The sequence below is a fragment of the Athene noctua genome, chromosome 13, assembly GCF_965140245.1.
Source record: "Athene noctua chromosome 13, bAthNoc1.hap1.1, whole genome shotgun sequence".
Taxonomy (NCBI): Eukaryota; Metazoa; Chordata; class Aves; order Strigiformes; family Strigidae; genus Athene; species Athene noctua.
In genome coordinates this window covers 5,212,146-5,228,687 of record NC_134049.1, presented here as the reverse complement: position 1 = coordinate 5,228,687, position 16,542 = coordinate 5,212,146, and the positions used below count along the sequence as shown (strand labels likewise).

General features: G+C 43.4%; 1 protein-coding gene across 1 annotated transcript; it reads right to left on the bottom strand.

Moving 5' to 3' along the window:
* Nucleotides 1–231: 231 nt before the first annotated feature.
* On the bottom strand, nt 232–14,861 carry WHAMM (WASP homolog associated with actin, golgi membranes and microtubules). The gene is made up of 10 exons (XM_074917300.1): nt 14,319–14,861; nt 10,880–11,053; nt 9,415–9,565; nt 8,733–8,902; nt 7,870–8,035; nt 6,734–6,921; nt 5,305–5,391; nt 5,125–5,220; nt 4,257–4,725; nt 232–1,510 (listed from the first exon to the last, which is right to left on the bottom strand). The coding sequence occupies exons 1-10, from the start codon at nt 14,856–14,858 to the stop codon at nt 1,224–1,226; spliced, it is 2,328 nt and encodes a 775-aa protein (XP_074773401.1). The 5' UTR covers nt 14,859–14,861; the 3' UTR covers nt 232–1,223.
* Between the last annotated feature and the right edge of the window lie 1,681 nt (nt 14,862–16,542).

The window sequence follows — 16,542 nt, the reverse complement described above, 5'->3', positions numbered from 1 at the left end:
TCTACTACTCTACAGTAAAAGAGGGAATTAAAGCATCATATTTGCAATTCTGTTATCAAATTACAATTCATAAATATTTGAGAAAATAAGGGTGTTTACATATACCATTACTGAGAGAGCACAGTTGCTATATGGTTGCCACTTGCTATCAAAAACCAGAGTACCATGGTGTAAGTAACTCTTACTTCACAGCAGCATCCTAAAATGACATCACACTGAATCCACTTCTGTCAGGATATACTTTTATTAAGGGTCAGTATAAACTCCAAAAGAAACTTCGAAACATTTTTGTCATCATCTACCCAAAATAGAAACAGTCTCTAAATTGAATGTAGCTGAATTTTAAATAGTCAGGTTCCAGGCACAATGTAAGTATCTGCCATTTATATAAGGCTATCAGGTAATTTAAATTCATGAATAGCTATAAACATGTATTGATGTTCTCAGGGGAGAAATGCAGCTCTGTATTACAGGGCTAGCTCCCAGAAAATATTATATACAGTATTTTGGCTCTTTCTTTCATGCCAACACTTCATTGTAAATGTAGATGTATGAAAAACCTTGAGCAAAGATCTCTATATTTGATCTTCCAGATAAAAAGTAAAGCTTTCAGTAGTTACTACAGTAGTGTTTATTTCTAACTTAAGTCTAATTTTCCCAAACAGCATTATCAAACCCATTCATAAGTGCACACTTTATAACATAATGATAAATGGGAGTGCCCACAGTTATCTGAGAGTATTAGACAAGCAAAATGTTAAAGAATTTTCTGAATAATGGAGGTAGGAATGAGAGGTTCCACATCATGCTAAGTTTTCTGGTCTGCCTCTACCACCACAGATTTGGTTCTACTTTTATCTGATAAAACAGATTTTCAGTTTTTCACTCATTAAACTTTGTTGTGATAGCAGTACCTACTGTGTAATAACAACCTAAATAATGTTTCAATCCAGCATTTTAGCTGTCTTCAGATGTGGTGAAAACTCTACATTGTTGAGCCAGAAATACCTGTTAATGCAAGCATAATTTGGAGTATGATTTCTCATGCAAAAATAAGAATCTGCAGCTCCTACAGAAAATCAACAGGATTCTTTCACTTTACAAGACATTTTGGACTATGAGAACACACACAACCACACTGTTGTTTCATTTTGGAAGCGACAGTCTTCTACGACATGCAAAATGACACACACACTCTGTTCCAGTCTGTTACTCTGAATTGGTTAGCTATCCCATTCTCCATTATTCTGATCATTGTTCTCCTCTTCTTCAGAATCAGCAGACACTTTCTTAATTCTCTGGATGACTGCCTTAATGCTTCTCTCTAGCTCATTAGTGGATCCTTTACTGACATCTTTCTCAGTATCTCGATTCACTTTTCTTAGTTTAACTCCTTGCCTTATGGCAGAGAGGATGTTGTCTTTTACAGAGGCATATGGATTTGGCTGCTCCACTTTGCGAAGATGAACTTCATTCCGTTTTAGAGAAGCCAAAACTTCATCCATGGAACCTGCAACAGATAAACCTACTGTTACCAGAAGAAAGAATGAGACAACCACACTTAGAGGTATAAAACCCTACCCAAAGTGTTCAGGGTTCTTCCTTTCATCTTTGCTAGGATCAGGAAAAAGAATGGTCTATTCTGGCACAGACTCAAGATTCTGCAATAGCAGGCTCTGGAACTGCTTTCAGAAAGCAGTTAAGAGCTTTTATATCTTGAACTGAGACTCCAATGCCTCTTCAGCATTATACAAAGTTGTGCTCTAAGGAAGAAATTATACACAAAGGAGGATGCTTCTTTTTCATTACAACTTTATGGGCTTTCAAAAAAATGTCACTGAACCAAAAAATCTCTTGTATTCTGTATCAGAAACAATCTACCATTCCTCCTAGCTTGCTCAGATGCCTGCTGAGACTGTCAATTGCATTTTTGCTCAGCCAAGAGAAAAATGAAAGGATTTGAGTAGAAGGGCTTGAAACTGCACCACTGAAGTCAGTGGGAGTCAGATCAGGCCCTAAGCAGGCAGGCTGGCAGCTCTTTTCTGTATGGACTTAAAAAATAATTTCCATTTTACAACATGATTTAAATCTCAGGCGTATGTTTCTGAACTTCAGACCATAAAGGACACCATACTGAGAGAGCTTCCACTAGTTCTCTCGATACACGCTGTAATTTGCGTTTTACTCCTTCTGTTGAATTCTTTGTTGCTAGTTTCAGACTGTCAGACAGGGAGGCAGTTTCCCTGGACAGCAGTCGACTCCTACAGCCACAGGTCCAGACCATCTGTGCCTCACAGCTAGCAGTATTTTTGCCATGCGCAGTGCACATAGGGTTATGTGATTAACATCAAACACTTGAAAATGTAACATTCTGCTAAATCCTGTGGTACCTTCAGAGACCGAGATGCCAAAAAAAGGATCAAGCAAAGATCCGCCAAGTTGTCTTATAAAGCCTTCAAGTAAGAAAGTCTTAAGTCTATTAATCAAATGGGCTTCCTGGTAAAAGACTAGTCAGACTAACAAATTATAGAAGTTCCCTTTGCAAAGTATGTTAACGCATTACTGTATTTTCAACAGCAGACTATGAACCTCTCCTGCCTTTTCAAGTACAAAGACATAAGTAGAAACCAACATGTTTATGAAGCTGTTTCAGTAAGTTCCTGAGGCAGTAGTTTATCAATTACTATTACAGCAATTAACCTGCTGGTCTTCTTCATGAAACAGGTGTAAAGAACCAAACGGATCTCTCCAATAAACTAAAAAGGATTTTTCTTATCCAAAAATAATGAAAGGACATCAATGGTAGGCTGTGAATGGTTGTAAATATTAGTTACTAGGAAGGCTGTTCCAGTAGCCATCCGACTGCTCTGGTTTACAACTCCTGTTGCCAATCAACACTTCTTAAATGTATCTGTGGTAGTTATCCCACAGACCTCCCAGACTGAAGTCCTCGCACTGATCCACTGGATGCTCAGTAATTTGTCACTGTAACTCGACTGTCTCAGCCCTTCAGCTGCTTGTGCTTCCCCACACCTTGGAAGACCTGAAAATGCTGAACTTTCCTTGGTGTTTCTGCCTGTGGTTTGCCTCTTAACTGAGGATACGAAGGCTGCCTAGATGTATTGTGAATCATCTGAAAAGGAACAGGAATGTACCACATTTTAAAGACATGCTTCATTCTAGCATAAGCTCCACTGTGAAAATGACAATAAAAAATTGCTGCCTTCCAACTTAGATCAATCTCCCTGACATAGTCAAAATATCTGCTTGCTTTAGCGATAAAAATAAGCCTGTTAGCAGGATGTAACCAGTGCAGCCCTGGGAGGCTGCTGAGCTCTATTCTCATTCAAACTACTGTTTCAATTGCCTTCAATTACACCTGCATGATCTTGGTAACAAAGGAGAGGTGTAACAGAGCAGCATTTTTGCCCTAGGAATGTTAGTATGCCAAAGCTATCTATCTGCCTTTCAAATCCTTGTTGAATTCTGCATGAATTCTCTTAAGAAACGTTTATTTAGAAAGCAAGCAAATTGTAAGTGGACACAGGCTGTGCGTATCTTAGAAATGCAAGCAGCCCAACTGCTAGCTCTGTACTACATGAATCATGAACACTGAAGTGTAGCCTTAGTACAAACACAAATTTACCCACAGTGGTCTTCTGACTGGACAGGTGGTTAATCCTCAATCAAAATACCACATTTGGTTCAGAAGTTGTGTAACTGTGGCAAGAACAAACCTGGTAATAAAGGCTGCTTCTCACCAAACAAAATGAATAAACCCTCTCCTGGAATTTCTCCTGACACCTTCCTGCCTATTACAACAGTGGGATTTTCAGTGTCAGGAGAAACGCAGGTCCTGAATTAAGATCTCCACAGAACTATTAGTGCTGTGATTAAGCATGGTTCAAACTAACTTGTAAGACTGTACTTAATAAATGTAGGATTCCAGCAAAGATTCAAGTCAAATGTCCTAAAAGATTGACCTTTGACAGCACTTCCCCAAAAACGCTGAGTCACACACTCTGAGCATCAGGACCCTGCAAAGTGTATCAAACAGGATACACACATCACTGCTACTCATTTATCACCCTGACTTATGGTCAGTGTTACTGTATGTGGTTTCTTAGATGAAGCTTTCCAAGAACTTCATTCTCTTGAGCAAGACTGCACCCTATTCCTGTCCAGAACCAGAGGGAGGGAGAACAGAAAAATAGAGGAAACAAAAAAAACCCACCGGTCGATGTGAGTCTTCTTACCTATGTAATTATTTATAGACTTCCTGGATGAGTCATCCTGTTTGTGCAGTGCAGGGCTTTCTGTGGGGCTATCGGAGCTAAGTGGAAGTGGCTTATCCTCTGCTGCTGATGGTGTCTTTAACTGGAGAGGTAAGGGGGGAGGTGGGGGAGGTGGGGGTAAAGGAGGAGGGGGCGGAGGAGGTGGTGGTGAGGATGGAGAGACCATCAATCCTTCGCTGGGCTTTAGTTGCTCCGTATCACCATCACTAACAAAAATCTGGACAGGATTATCTGCTGGAGTATTCTGATGTGAAGCTTTTGCTTCTTTGGCTTCTACTAGCAGTATGCTCTTCGGCTGCTCTGGAGCTGCCCTGGTTCTTGATGAAGGTGGAGGGGACAGTACTGCAGCCTGATGAGTGATGCTTTGTGGCAACTTGGGACTGAGAGGCTGGGGACGAGATGTTTTCAGAACAACATGAGCTGGACACTTCTAAAAAACAAATCGTAAGTCAGGAGGTTGCATCTCCATTGGACTGGCCAAAACACCAACCCTAAAGAGACAAAAAGCCACAGAGTACAGACCTGTCCCACTCACCCATTCAAGAAGAAAATTCAACCATGAATAGTAAATGACTATTAAGGTATTTCTTTCAAAGCCATTTCCTCACTCGTATTCTTTGCAACAGGTTCTGCACCTGGAAACTAGTAACCTTAGTGGATTTAATCCTCTTGACTTGGATTTAATCCTCTTGACTCATTACACACAATCCTGTTTTAGGCTATCCAACTGGTTGTCTCTGATTTGAACTGTGCTCACACATGAGCTACAGCTACCTTATGACATTGTGTTTTGACACTATTTAGGACCACTGTAGTTCACAGTACTTGCCTCCCTGAATGTTTTCAGCCTCTCCAGTGTTTTCTGACGTTCCTGGCTTATCCATGCTTTTTTCTTTTTCTCCTCCTCTTTTTGCTTGTCTCTCTTCTGCATTAAAACACAAGTGAGCGAGCCTCAGTGTGTGAAAACAAGCAGCTGCCAGGTTCTCCAAGGCTGCTGTTCAGTACTCACTATCTGTATGCTGTGATGCTGCTGGAAGTGTTTTTTGCTCTCTTCTGCCTGTTGCAGTCTCTGCCGATGGCGTGCTTCACACTGATCCTGGTAGAGCAGCAAAATTTATGCAACCATTGGTTAGTTCACATTTACTGTGCACCATCTGTGCCATTATTAACTCCTGTGCACAAGCCACTAAACAGTGACCAAGACTGAGTGCTTGGCTGTGCCAAGAAGGATGGCTAAACTCAGCTAGTGGCAGATGTGAGACCCTGAAGGTGAAGTCTGTGGGACTCCTTCATGGCTAAAAAGCCAATGGGATGTTTTGTTCTCCTAATTAGTGATAGAGTTATTCATGCGACAGATAAAATATACCCAGATCTGAACTGATTTAAAAAAAAAAAAGGCAAAAACAAGCTCTGAAGAAATTTCACCCAGGTACCAGCTGGAGGGAAGGGCTGCAAAGACATAAGGAAAAAGGCTAAAGGGAAGCCAGCAGGGCATTACAAAATACTTTCCCCCTGTCCCTTATTTGCCACAGCTTGCAAGTACCTGAGCCAGGGAAGCAAAGGTATGGACAGCACGATGAATGCCTAACAGGGGTACCTTCTGGTGGTGACAAATGCTGCAGAAAGGCTGCAGGCTTCAGTATTTTCTCTGGGAGTCGCTATTTGTCACTGTACAGAGGGGGATTATCCACATGGCTGGCTAAGCATTTGCAAATCATCTGGCATTTGGCTTTAGTGTTATATAACCCATAGACAGCAATTAAGTGAATGAAAACAGAGGAAGCAGTTGCAAGCAAGAGACAATGGTGGCTCACAAAACGTTTCCAATGTCATTCCCATTTTGTCCAGGCCAGTGAGGGGTAAAAGGCCAGACAGACTGAAGCTTAAACTCTGCTCTCTGCCCCAGCACGACTGTGCAGGTGTAAGGTAAGCTCAGCTCACTGGGAAGGTTCATGAGTCAACCCTGATCTCACTTGTGTCTTCCTAGTGTTCTGCTCTGAATGGGAAACAAAGGAAAAAACTGCCCTTTGCACAGAACTCAGAGGCTAGAGAGAGAATTGCAGCAGTTAAATTTTCCCCTCCCACCCATTCAAAGGCAAAGTATCCTCCTGTACTGCAGCTGCTTTGTAAAAGGCTGCCTGGGCAAAGCTCCAGCTGGCCACAACAGGGCTCTGGTAAGGTTTAGCTGACAGGGGAACACCTCCTGGGTCACCTGTGCAAGTTTGTGTTTTCTTAATAGGCTAGAGAGGCACTTGCACTACACAGTGGAGTGTAAAGCCGGCTTAAAATCACATCATCTCTCTTTCTGTTAGGAGATCTCGGCACAGAGTCACATATCTTGTGTGCTCCCCCCAAAACTTCCCTAGTTGTTTCCTGTCCATCCCTCGTGAGTCAAGACATCAGCTATAGAAAATGCACATCTCCAGGACTGCATTTACTTTTTTGTTCCTGAGGTAGGCTCTCCTCGCACAGACAGTCCCACGCTTTGTCTCCAACTGCTTAGTCTTCTGCCTCAGCACCGTCATTTCTGACAAGTTAGCGTAATGTTGTTCCATTGTCTGTTCAATGACCTTGAGCTCCTCAGGATTTTCACATGTATCATAGTAAACAACTTCATCCTGTTTCTCTAAAAAGGCATTTGGCATTTTTTTAAAAAACCAAAAATTGCCACAGTTATTTAAACATTTAAAGACATTTTAAAAGCCATTGAAGGCAGTTAGAAAGTGTAATGCTCCAGAGCTGAGCTTGGTCCTTCAAAGTCTTACGCAAATTCATCATGTTAGTCACAGGGGTGCTTTGGAGGATCGAATTTATGCTGTTAGCATTTGTTTTTATTTAGCTTCCTCTTTCAAATGTCTCTCTGTGCTTTAACTCCTACCTTCACCAACTGGAGTTTTCTTGGAAAATTGATGACTGTTCTGATCAACACTGGGTGATGATTTTTATTTACTATTTACCAAGTTTTAATTATGCAACAAGCAGGAGCAATGTTTACTTCACAGTGTACACAGTAATAGAGAATTCATAAGCACAAATAAGCATAAACAAGACTGGTGCCTAATTTGGTCATAAATATGTTACGAAGAGACACTTAAACTGGAGGACAGCAGTACTCAAGTACCATTTAGCTATAATCACCTCTTTTTGTCATTCCAGGATGTATTTTGTAATTTCTCCATGTTAAATTACAACAGATTTGTGGTGAATTTCAAGATCCATTTCAGCAGGTCACAATATCTGCAGTTTCTATGCACAGATCTCGTAACTACGAGAGCAGTTTTTTCAGTATAGTTATTCCATATGCTAAACCAGTGCATGCACATACCACAGCTGCTGTCAAGATGAGCTACAAATGTGGCTTTTTTTTAAGCTTGTGTTATCAAATTAGTGTCTAATTAGTCATAAGACAAAATATCAGATGGTGCCACAGCATCAATGTTTTCCAGTGTTGCTTTCTACTATTGAGACCTGGGCAGTGATAATCATCCTTTTTTTTTTTTTTTTTTCTGAAAACAGAGCAGGCTCTACCACCCCCGTGTTTTGGATATGTGCTTAAGTGTTTGTTTATTCTTACCTTTAATCTGTCTCCTTAAAGTGTCCAACTGTACAACAAGCAGCATCTCTTCATGTTTCAATACTTCAAGCTGTACATTATATAATTCCAGCTGCGTTTCATAATACTGTATTTCCAGCTCCTCCACCACAGCTAAGTTTTCTTCTTTTTCACTGAGGTTCTCCATCTGTATAGCCCCAAACAGAAAATAAAAAGCATTAATAACAAAATACGCACACATGAAACATGCATGAATGCACAAATACCTGTACAGAGCCTGGCCTAACTGGCAGCTGCTTAGGTGCTTTGATATGGAAACAACAGAACATTAGAAATGACTTGGAGCAAAAGCTCAGGGTAGCAGAGAGCCTTATTATCCTAGAGTGTAATTTTACCTTAAGTCTACCAGGAAAGACTTCATTATAAGCTGCACAAATAACACTGCTCCTGAAAACAATTATATATGCTGCAGTACACTACTCTACAAATATCAGGTACTCCTAGCAGCAGTTAGATGGCATCAAATCAAGAAAATCAGAAGACTAAAATTAAACAGGTATTTTTATTTTGCAGTGTCCTCTGAAAAGAATATCTGGTCTTTATTTCCCTAAAACTAACAAATTCAAAGGTTAATATCACAAATGCTAACATGACAATAGAACTGTAAAAGCATGTATCTTAACCTTTGCTAAGTGTCCTCATAAATGCAGGAGGAATTTTTAAAAAAACGGAGACATGCATTTTTCCACAACTTAAAACCATTTTGAAAACCTAAAGTGTTTCATAAAAAAGACTGTCTAAGTCTACTCCTATGACCACTTCAGTAGGTTCTGATCAGCTCTGCACAAAACGGTGACAGAAAAGGAGGCTTTGCAAGGTCTTACGTTTTTCTGAATGCCAGCTCTCTTCTGTTTCAGGCACAACTCTCTTGCCCTCAGATGCTGAAGGGTTTCTTTAGCTAACATACATTTCAGGTTTTCTAGTCGTGGCAAAGCTGATGCCCAGGTGGTTTTACCAAATCTTTCCTGATCTTGTTCCATCTGTTTGTGCATTGCTGCAGATTAAAACATTGCAACAAGATATGAGAAATGCAGTGTGCTCATAGCCCTTGTGTGTTTCTACTATAGCTGCAGCATGAAAAATGCTCCTGCTATTAAACAATTCCTTAAGCTTCTTTAGAAATTACAAGACTAAAAGATTGAATTTATGATTTTTAATATATGTAAGTAAATACTCCATTGTACCATGGAAATATGCCTTAACAGTTACACAGCAATCAAGCTAAGAGGCTTGTATATCAAGTGTTAAAAGCATGCATGGTTTTTGTTCAGAGGTTTGCAGCTCTAAGTCTCAGGCCTTGATAATGTTTGTGTGCAAGCCAAGTGCAAGTTGTAAACCAAACTGGTTAAAAGATATAAATCTTAAGTGAATAAAATGCTTCTTTTCTAAGCTGGACACTCATCCTAACCTCAGGGTCTGCAGCGAGAGACCAGCAAAGGTGGTAAAAGCTCTCAGTCCCTTAAGTCAAGTATTTACACAACCTTTTGTGTAAATCATTCTGATTACCTGCCAGAGCCTTTGCAGTTTCCTTGAAGTAGTTCACAGTGATATCTTGAATGGAGCACACAGCATTCTCAGCTCGCTTAGTCCATTCTTCAGCATCTTTCTGCAAAGCTGCTACTCTTTTAGGCCCCAAATTATCATACTGCAGAGATTTCTGCAAGGAGACAAAATTCTCAGTTACCAACTGGTTACCACAGTGGTGCAGCCCGCATCATGCTATACTTGGAGACATTTCAAGCAAGGCAGAGCATGGTGGCAAACATGACGTTCACAGAGTGAATCACTATTCATGCCTATGTATTGCCTCGTTCCTCATTGTCTAACTCAGTACCTTTATGCCCCAATCGTGACTTCACACTTAACTTTGGATTAATTTATTTCTTAAAATATTTTTAAATTATCATCTTAAAAATCATGTCTAACACAACTGGGTTCAGTTGTTACTAAAAGTAACTCAAAATCACTCTTCTACGTGCAATGTTCTCTTCTATTTTTCCTCACGTGTTGACAGCACATTGCACTGACAGGTTCTCCAGTTTGGCCGTTCTTTCACACAGGAACAGGGATATAGAAGAGAAACGTAAAAGAGTATTTTCAAGTCCACAACGTGTACATGGGTACAAGAGTAATATTCAGTTTTTTAAAAAAATAATTAGATTTCAAATGAGCCTAGATATCCCTTAGTGGTTCTTTTTATACAGAAACAAACTTTCTGTTTCATCCATTCCAATTTCCACTTTAATTTTCAGTGCAGCATACTGGGTGTTTTATCCTCACAGATTCAGACTTTCAGTATCCAAAAACCTTAGTCTAAACTTGAAACTGGTTTGCTCTTTTCAAGAATATTAACAGCCCACTTTAACAAACTATTTAAGAAAAAATCAAAATAGTAGATGGCTGTCTTTTCCAGGGACATCATAACTTTCAGTATGCGCTTCCAGTTCAAGATGCACATAAAATTAAACGAACACCGTGACAACTGGCATGTTTTAATCCGTACTTATAGCAGATTGTAGCACCAACAAAAAACTGCTTTGTGTGGTAGGGTCTCCTCTGCCTTCTGTTCTACTGAGTTAATCTGGTGCATCAGCATTGCTGGGGGATGTCATTCTCAATGTCACAAACTAATCCCACTAAAGGTTGCACAACAAAGGCTACTTGTATCTCTGTAAATTCAGCCTACCAGTGAGTAAACCCCAGAGAGGTGGAGCATGGGGATGTTTTCTTTTTAATTACTCAAAACAGAGGGAAGTGGGACACTGGTGAGAAGACAGCTACAGTTCTATCCAAGCCAATACCATTCTCTGAGTGGTTCTGCCCTAATCCTGAATTTCTCAGTCACATTTGGTGGCTTGGCAGGGGAAAAAAAAAGTTGGTACAGACAGATGTAGTGAATGTTAAGTGATTTGAGCCGAAACTGATGCCCTGCTATATAAGTTGGCTTTTCACTCTGTAAAGGCAGACCTACCAGGATTTCCAGTTTGTACAGTGTCGCCAGCTCTCGCATATCTCTGAAGGGCTGCAGTAAATACTGGTAGAATTGTGTTGCCATGGTGACCAAATCCTGATAAGCTTCACCTTCTTCTTCATAAACCTTCATCAAAGCCACCATTGTGTCAGCATTTTTATGCTGCTGAAGAACCTAGTGGGATAAAAGGTAAATCAGACTTAGCTGCTTTGCATGCGTGTGTGCTGACTGCTGACTAGCTTTGGTGGGAAGGACCTGCTGTGGTTCAGTGAACAGCCAAGACTTCCCATTGCACAGGAGGTGTACACCAGGCATTCAGCAGCCACCCCTAGCTGGAAATATCTTTAACACCACACTGCTAAAGGCACTAATTCTTGCATATTGCACTGGGAAACTGCAAGGAGTATCACGCCTCAGGCTTTCACCACAGAAACTCTTAATAGCTGTGTGCAGATGACTTGGTTGCTGCTTTTTATAAACACAGATAGAAAACTGTGGAAGTCTGTATGCTGGAAGGACAAGGAAGGTATTCTTAAACTAGCTCTTGCACTGCTTCCACAATTACTAAATGCCTGCTAATATGAAACGAGTTTCTGGATCCAGAATTTCTGACTTGGGGCACAGAAAAATCAGACTGCCACTTTCAAAATTAAGAATTCAGAAACAGATTTACATATCTGATCTACACTGCAGTTAAATTCCTTTAACATTTGTATAATTTATAATATCTTAATCTCAGTTCTAGTGATATTACATTTGTGAGTTGTAATTCTTCCACAGAGCAACCACCTTTCTGATATACTAGTCCTTAATTAACATGTTTATTTGCTTCTATGACAAAATTAGAAGTTGGAAACCCCCTCAATTGCATTTGTTTTCTGCCACCAATCACGGCTTCAAAGATAATTTCTTGGCAGTAGCTAGCAGAGACCATGGTGTACACTGTGTGCCAGGATAGAGTAAGCCAGCTGAGAGAACACAGCTAAGCTCCACTGAGAAACAGACCTTCCTGCAAGGCCAGTGCTTGCTCTACAGCTCTGTAAGGAGGGAAGGGAATAGCGAGTATTTGGTGCTACAACGAGAAAAAGCATTAGAAACATAAGCTTGATTGTGTTGCAACTGAAAAGCACTGAAATTAAACCATCACCTTTGCTCTTGCCGGCTGAGTCTGCGTAAGACAGCAGGAGCAAAGTTCCCAGCTGTAGAGCCATTTCCCTGGGGAAAGTCTGTGGAAGTCTGCTGAAGGGCATTTCCCACCCATCCTCCCTCCAGGCCGAGCACAGGCAGGACAGGGGAACAGGAGGATCTGAACTACAACACTTCTGATAATGCCAGAAGCCCTGTGGCCGCAGGCTTCCCCAGAAGCCCATGGTACCCTACAGCCCACCTGCAGCAATCGAAGAGTCTGCTTTTTCTCCACTATTGTGGCCAAACAGAAACACAATAGTTCCTTTCTGGTTCCCATACTCAAAGTAGTGAGGGTCATGCTGCTCTTGGAGGATGTTTATAGTGAGTACAGGGGAAGCATTAGCGAAATTTTAAACTCAACTCATGAGACAATTATTCATTATACAAGGGTTTGGGGTGGGCTTGCTTTTTGGGGGGGCAGGGGAGGGGTGACACTTTGTTTTAAAGTAAAACCCTTGAATTTACACAATCTGATACTATTTTCACAAAATTCTGGTTCATCATTAGCCCAACTGACAACTCTGTTGTAACAGTATTGCTCTTACGTTTTTTCCTTTGTCTTTGAACACACATACACAAGTATTTACACAACACTAGTCTCTTTCATCTTGTACCAGTATCTTCTGCATTCTTCAAAATTAAATTCCTGGTCCAGAGAATGAAGTACTTGAGAAGGACATGGATGTAAAAAGGGAAGAAAGATGCTCTGATACTTCAAGCTAGTTTAGTGCCGGAAGGGGCAGGTTTTATTTCTAGAATCTTGAGTAACTTGGTCTAGACTGCAATAGAATGAATTTATGTCCCTGTCAGACCTGTAAACGCAACAATACTCTATAGTATGTTTAGGTATATCTAAAATATAGTTGGAAATAGCAGAATAACTGGCTCTGTTATACTAACCACCAAACCCAAACTGCCACATGGCTGTACATGTCTGTGCTGCCTGCAAAAGAGCATGGTGGCTAGAACATATTTCTAACTGGGCCACAAACTGTTATAGTCTGTTACAGAAACGACAGCTTTTATATACAACATTGTACATGAAGTTCATGTAAACTAAAATCGTCTTTTTAAAAAGTGTCTTTCAGAAACAGAAGGCTAAAGCCCACTGTCTTAACTGTATTCCAAAGCATGATCGTTTTCATAAAACACCTTTCACCTTACTTTGCCAACAAATGAACTGCTAACAGATACTGCAAGAAAACTATAGCAGCAACACACTGGTGAGCTTAAAATATCTGTAACTCTTGCTTTTACATACCAATGTCTTAATTGCAACCATGTTACTAGATAGCATCCTTTAAATTCATGCTTACTACAAGGGGAAAAAAAAAAAGCCAGTTACACATCTATAGCAAGAAGAAACTTATGGTACTAAAGGGAGAAAGGGCTAACATCATTAGTTCATACAATCATTAGGCCAGAATTTGACACCTAAAAAAAGTAACACAATTTCTCCAACTACAAGAAGGGTATTTGGCATAGGCCCATGGCTAAGTTTGGTTTTAATATAAAAGCTGAGGAAAAAAAAAACCCTGAGAATCCTCCACTTGCAAGTCTGAGACCTTCACAGAGAGGTTAGGAATTAGAACATGATCGTACTCTCCCTTTTGGTTACTGTTCCACCCATTTCACAACACTGCTGGATATTTTTAGCAATGTGTTTTTGTAAGAGTGCTTGCAGCTCAAGTGTGTGCCCCAGTGTCTTCTATTGACTGCCCACCTGGAGCTGGCTTATTCCCCACTTAATAAACTTACAAAGTCTAATGGCACTCCGTGCTTGAGAAAGTTGACTTAGCAGTTCCCAGACAATCAAAAAAAGTGTTTGTGTAAGCACAAATCTGAACATTGGCCGATACTAGGAGCAAGGTGGTATTACCAACTTGGTCACCCTTGCTCACATGTGAGTCTGGCCTGAGTGCCTGCGGCTCTTGAGCAGAGGCTGCCAGCCTCACGCACTCAGCTCCCAAGTGAGCGAGAGGTGCTAAAGCTGAGGCTCACAGATGCGCTTGGAAGCTCTGCTGCAGCACCGAACAGTGACGGCGATCCGACAGAGAGGAAAACATTTTCCTGCCTGCAGGGAGAGCGGGAGGTGGCCCTGCAGCACCCCCACCCCGCACCCTCCGGCCGCTTCGTTCCCTCAGGCCAGCAGGCCCGGGCCAGGCCACAGGCGCCTACCGGCCCCCTCAGGCCCCGCCGGCGCTGCAGGGCGGCCCCTCCGCCCCCTCCCGCCCGGCCCCTCGGCCCGTACCCGCCGCAGGGCCTCCTTAGCCCGGGCCAGGTGGCCGCGCAGGGCCCTCCCGCGGAGCTCGTGGAGACTCTCGAAGTACTCGTCGTCGTGGCAGCGGTCAGCGGCGAAGAGGGCGTCCAGCACCACTCGGCCGCCGCAGAGCTCCAGGGCCCAGCTCAGGTAGAGCTCCAGCTCCCGGCACAGCTCCTGCACCTCGGCCTCACCCGGCGCCGCGCCGCCGGGGAACAGCACGGCCCAGAGCCCGCCGGCGGCGGCGGCGCCGGGCAGCGCGGGCGGCAGCGCGGGGAAGGCGGGCTCCAGGCGCGGGCAGACGGCCGCCAGCTGCCGGTGGACGCCGCGCAGGGCCGGCGCCGAAAAGAGGCCGGCCCAGCTCTGCGGGGCCTGCGCCGCCGCCTCCGCCCGGCCGTGGCAGGTCACGGCGAAGGCGGCCTCCACATCGTTCCAGGCCACGAGGAAGCGGAGCCGCGGCGGCCGAGGCTCGGCAAAGGCGGTGTCGCGCACGGCCACCCACCCCTCCAGGCTGTCGGGCTGCGGCTCCATGATGGCGGCGGCCGCGCAGCGAAACAGAAACCGACAGGCCTTAAAGGCGCCGCGCGCACCAGGCGAGGGGGCGGGACCCTCGCGCCGCGTCGCCGGCACCTCGCGGTCCTATTGGCGGGCGTCGACAGATGGGCGGGTCTAGGGACGGGACTTCCGGATGGGGCGGGGCATCGGCCTCCATCCCGCTGGCGCGGGAATAAGCCATGGAGTTGGGAGCGGGCGGCGAGGCTGCGCGGCGCAGGCAGAGAGGCCCCGAGCGCGCAGGGGAAAGGTGGTTTCTGTGAAACGAGGAGGTTCTGTGAAGAGCGGTGGGCAGGGTGCACAGGACACACGGCCCTGCGGGACGGAGCACGGCCTCACCTCTGGGTGTTCCCGCGCTGCGCCAGGCCTCCGCCATTTCCCGTCACCCGCCTGGAGCTGTTGGCTGCTCTGGCCGCTGGCTGAGGGAAAACTGCTGTGTGCGAGCTGTGTGCGTACCAGTCATCGTTCCCACGGGCCCGGCAGAATTTCACAGCTTCTTCCCCAAAGCCAGCTCCTTCCCTGCGCTTTAAAATGGAGATATGCCCTATCCCGTGCCAGCGTTGGAGCCCTGGGGCTGGCGGGTGAGCCCAGGCCCCAGCGCCTGCTGTGCCACACCACCAGAGGCCATGGCCACAAACCACTCTGCAGTCAGGGGTGCTTGTCCTTAAACCAAAATCAGTCCTAACATTGTCATACTTACTACAGTGCGTAAGTATCACATCACCAGCCTCTGAGGGGAGTGGAGAGCAAAGGTGCTTGTATCTAGCACATACCTCTTACTCAGGCCTTGTGTGCAAGGCTGAATTTAATTCACAGTAAACTGAATGTTATATTCTAGTCATTGGAAGCAAGGCTAACACAACTGATTTTTCAACAAGGCCTGCAAGATAGTGTAGCTGAACAGTATAGGGCAAAAATAAGTTCTTATTTGAAAAAAATAATAAAATCTGTCAGAGAGCATAAATGTTAACATTTCAGCAAAGGCTACATCATTTATATGAAAACATTTCTGCTCTGATGTCTCAGATGATAGAGGCACTGTCAGAGGTAATGAGATCATGACTACATGGGTAATTAACTTGTAATTTCTTACCAAAACAGCAAACAATTGCACTGCTAGAAATGTAAGGAAATGACACCAAGTTTAATTGGAAAAGGAGGAAAAAAACTGTGTCAAGATCCAATAGATGCTTTCCCTTGCGCTGTCCCCTGAGCTCAAGACATATATAATGCAATGTTCTCAAACGTGCTTAAAAACCTCCTGCCAGCACGTCTGGCTCCATAGCGTATTTGCAAGCAGAGATTATGTATGCCGGACAGCTGTGGGTTTGAGAGGATACATAAAGCTCAAGTGTTACAGTAATCACAACAATCGGTGGTAATATACAGCCTGGGTTTTATCAGGTGAACCATTACTGCAGACAGAAGGGATTTGTTCCCATCAGAACCCTCCCTAGCTGGGCCATTGGTCGCTTTCTTCACTATAATCAGCTCTCCAGAGGTCTAGAGTACACATACAGGGTGAGGATGTGTGTATGTGTATAATAAGTGTGTGCAACATTATGAGTTCTGATTTTTTCTGAATTTTAATATTTTTTTCTAGAATCTGTTCTTGATTACAGACAACCCCATAGTAAAGCTTCTGCTAATTTAATAGAGAGGA

Bases quoted from the DNA above. Each gene is read 5' to 3' on its own strand.
- WHAMM (XM_074917300.1), bottom strand. From the start codon at position 14,858: ATGGAGCCGCAGCCCGACAGCCTGGAGGGGTGGGTGGCCGTGCGCGAC. The intron at 8,036-8,732 runs GTAAGACCTTGC...GGGGCTATACAG, and splicing joins GAGCTGGCATTCAGAAAAAC to ATGGAGAACCTCAGTGAAAA. The intron at 4,726-5,124 runs GCAAGTACTGTG...TTTGTTTTTTAG, and splicing joins GGCTGAAAACATTCAGGGAG to AAGTGTCCAGCTCATGTTGT.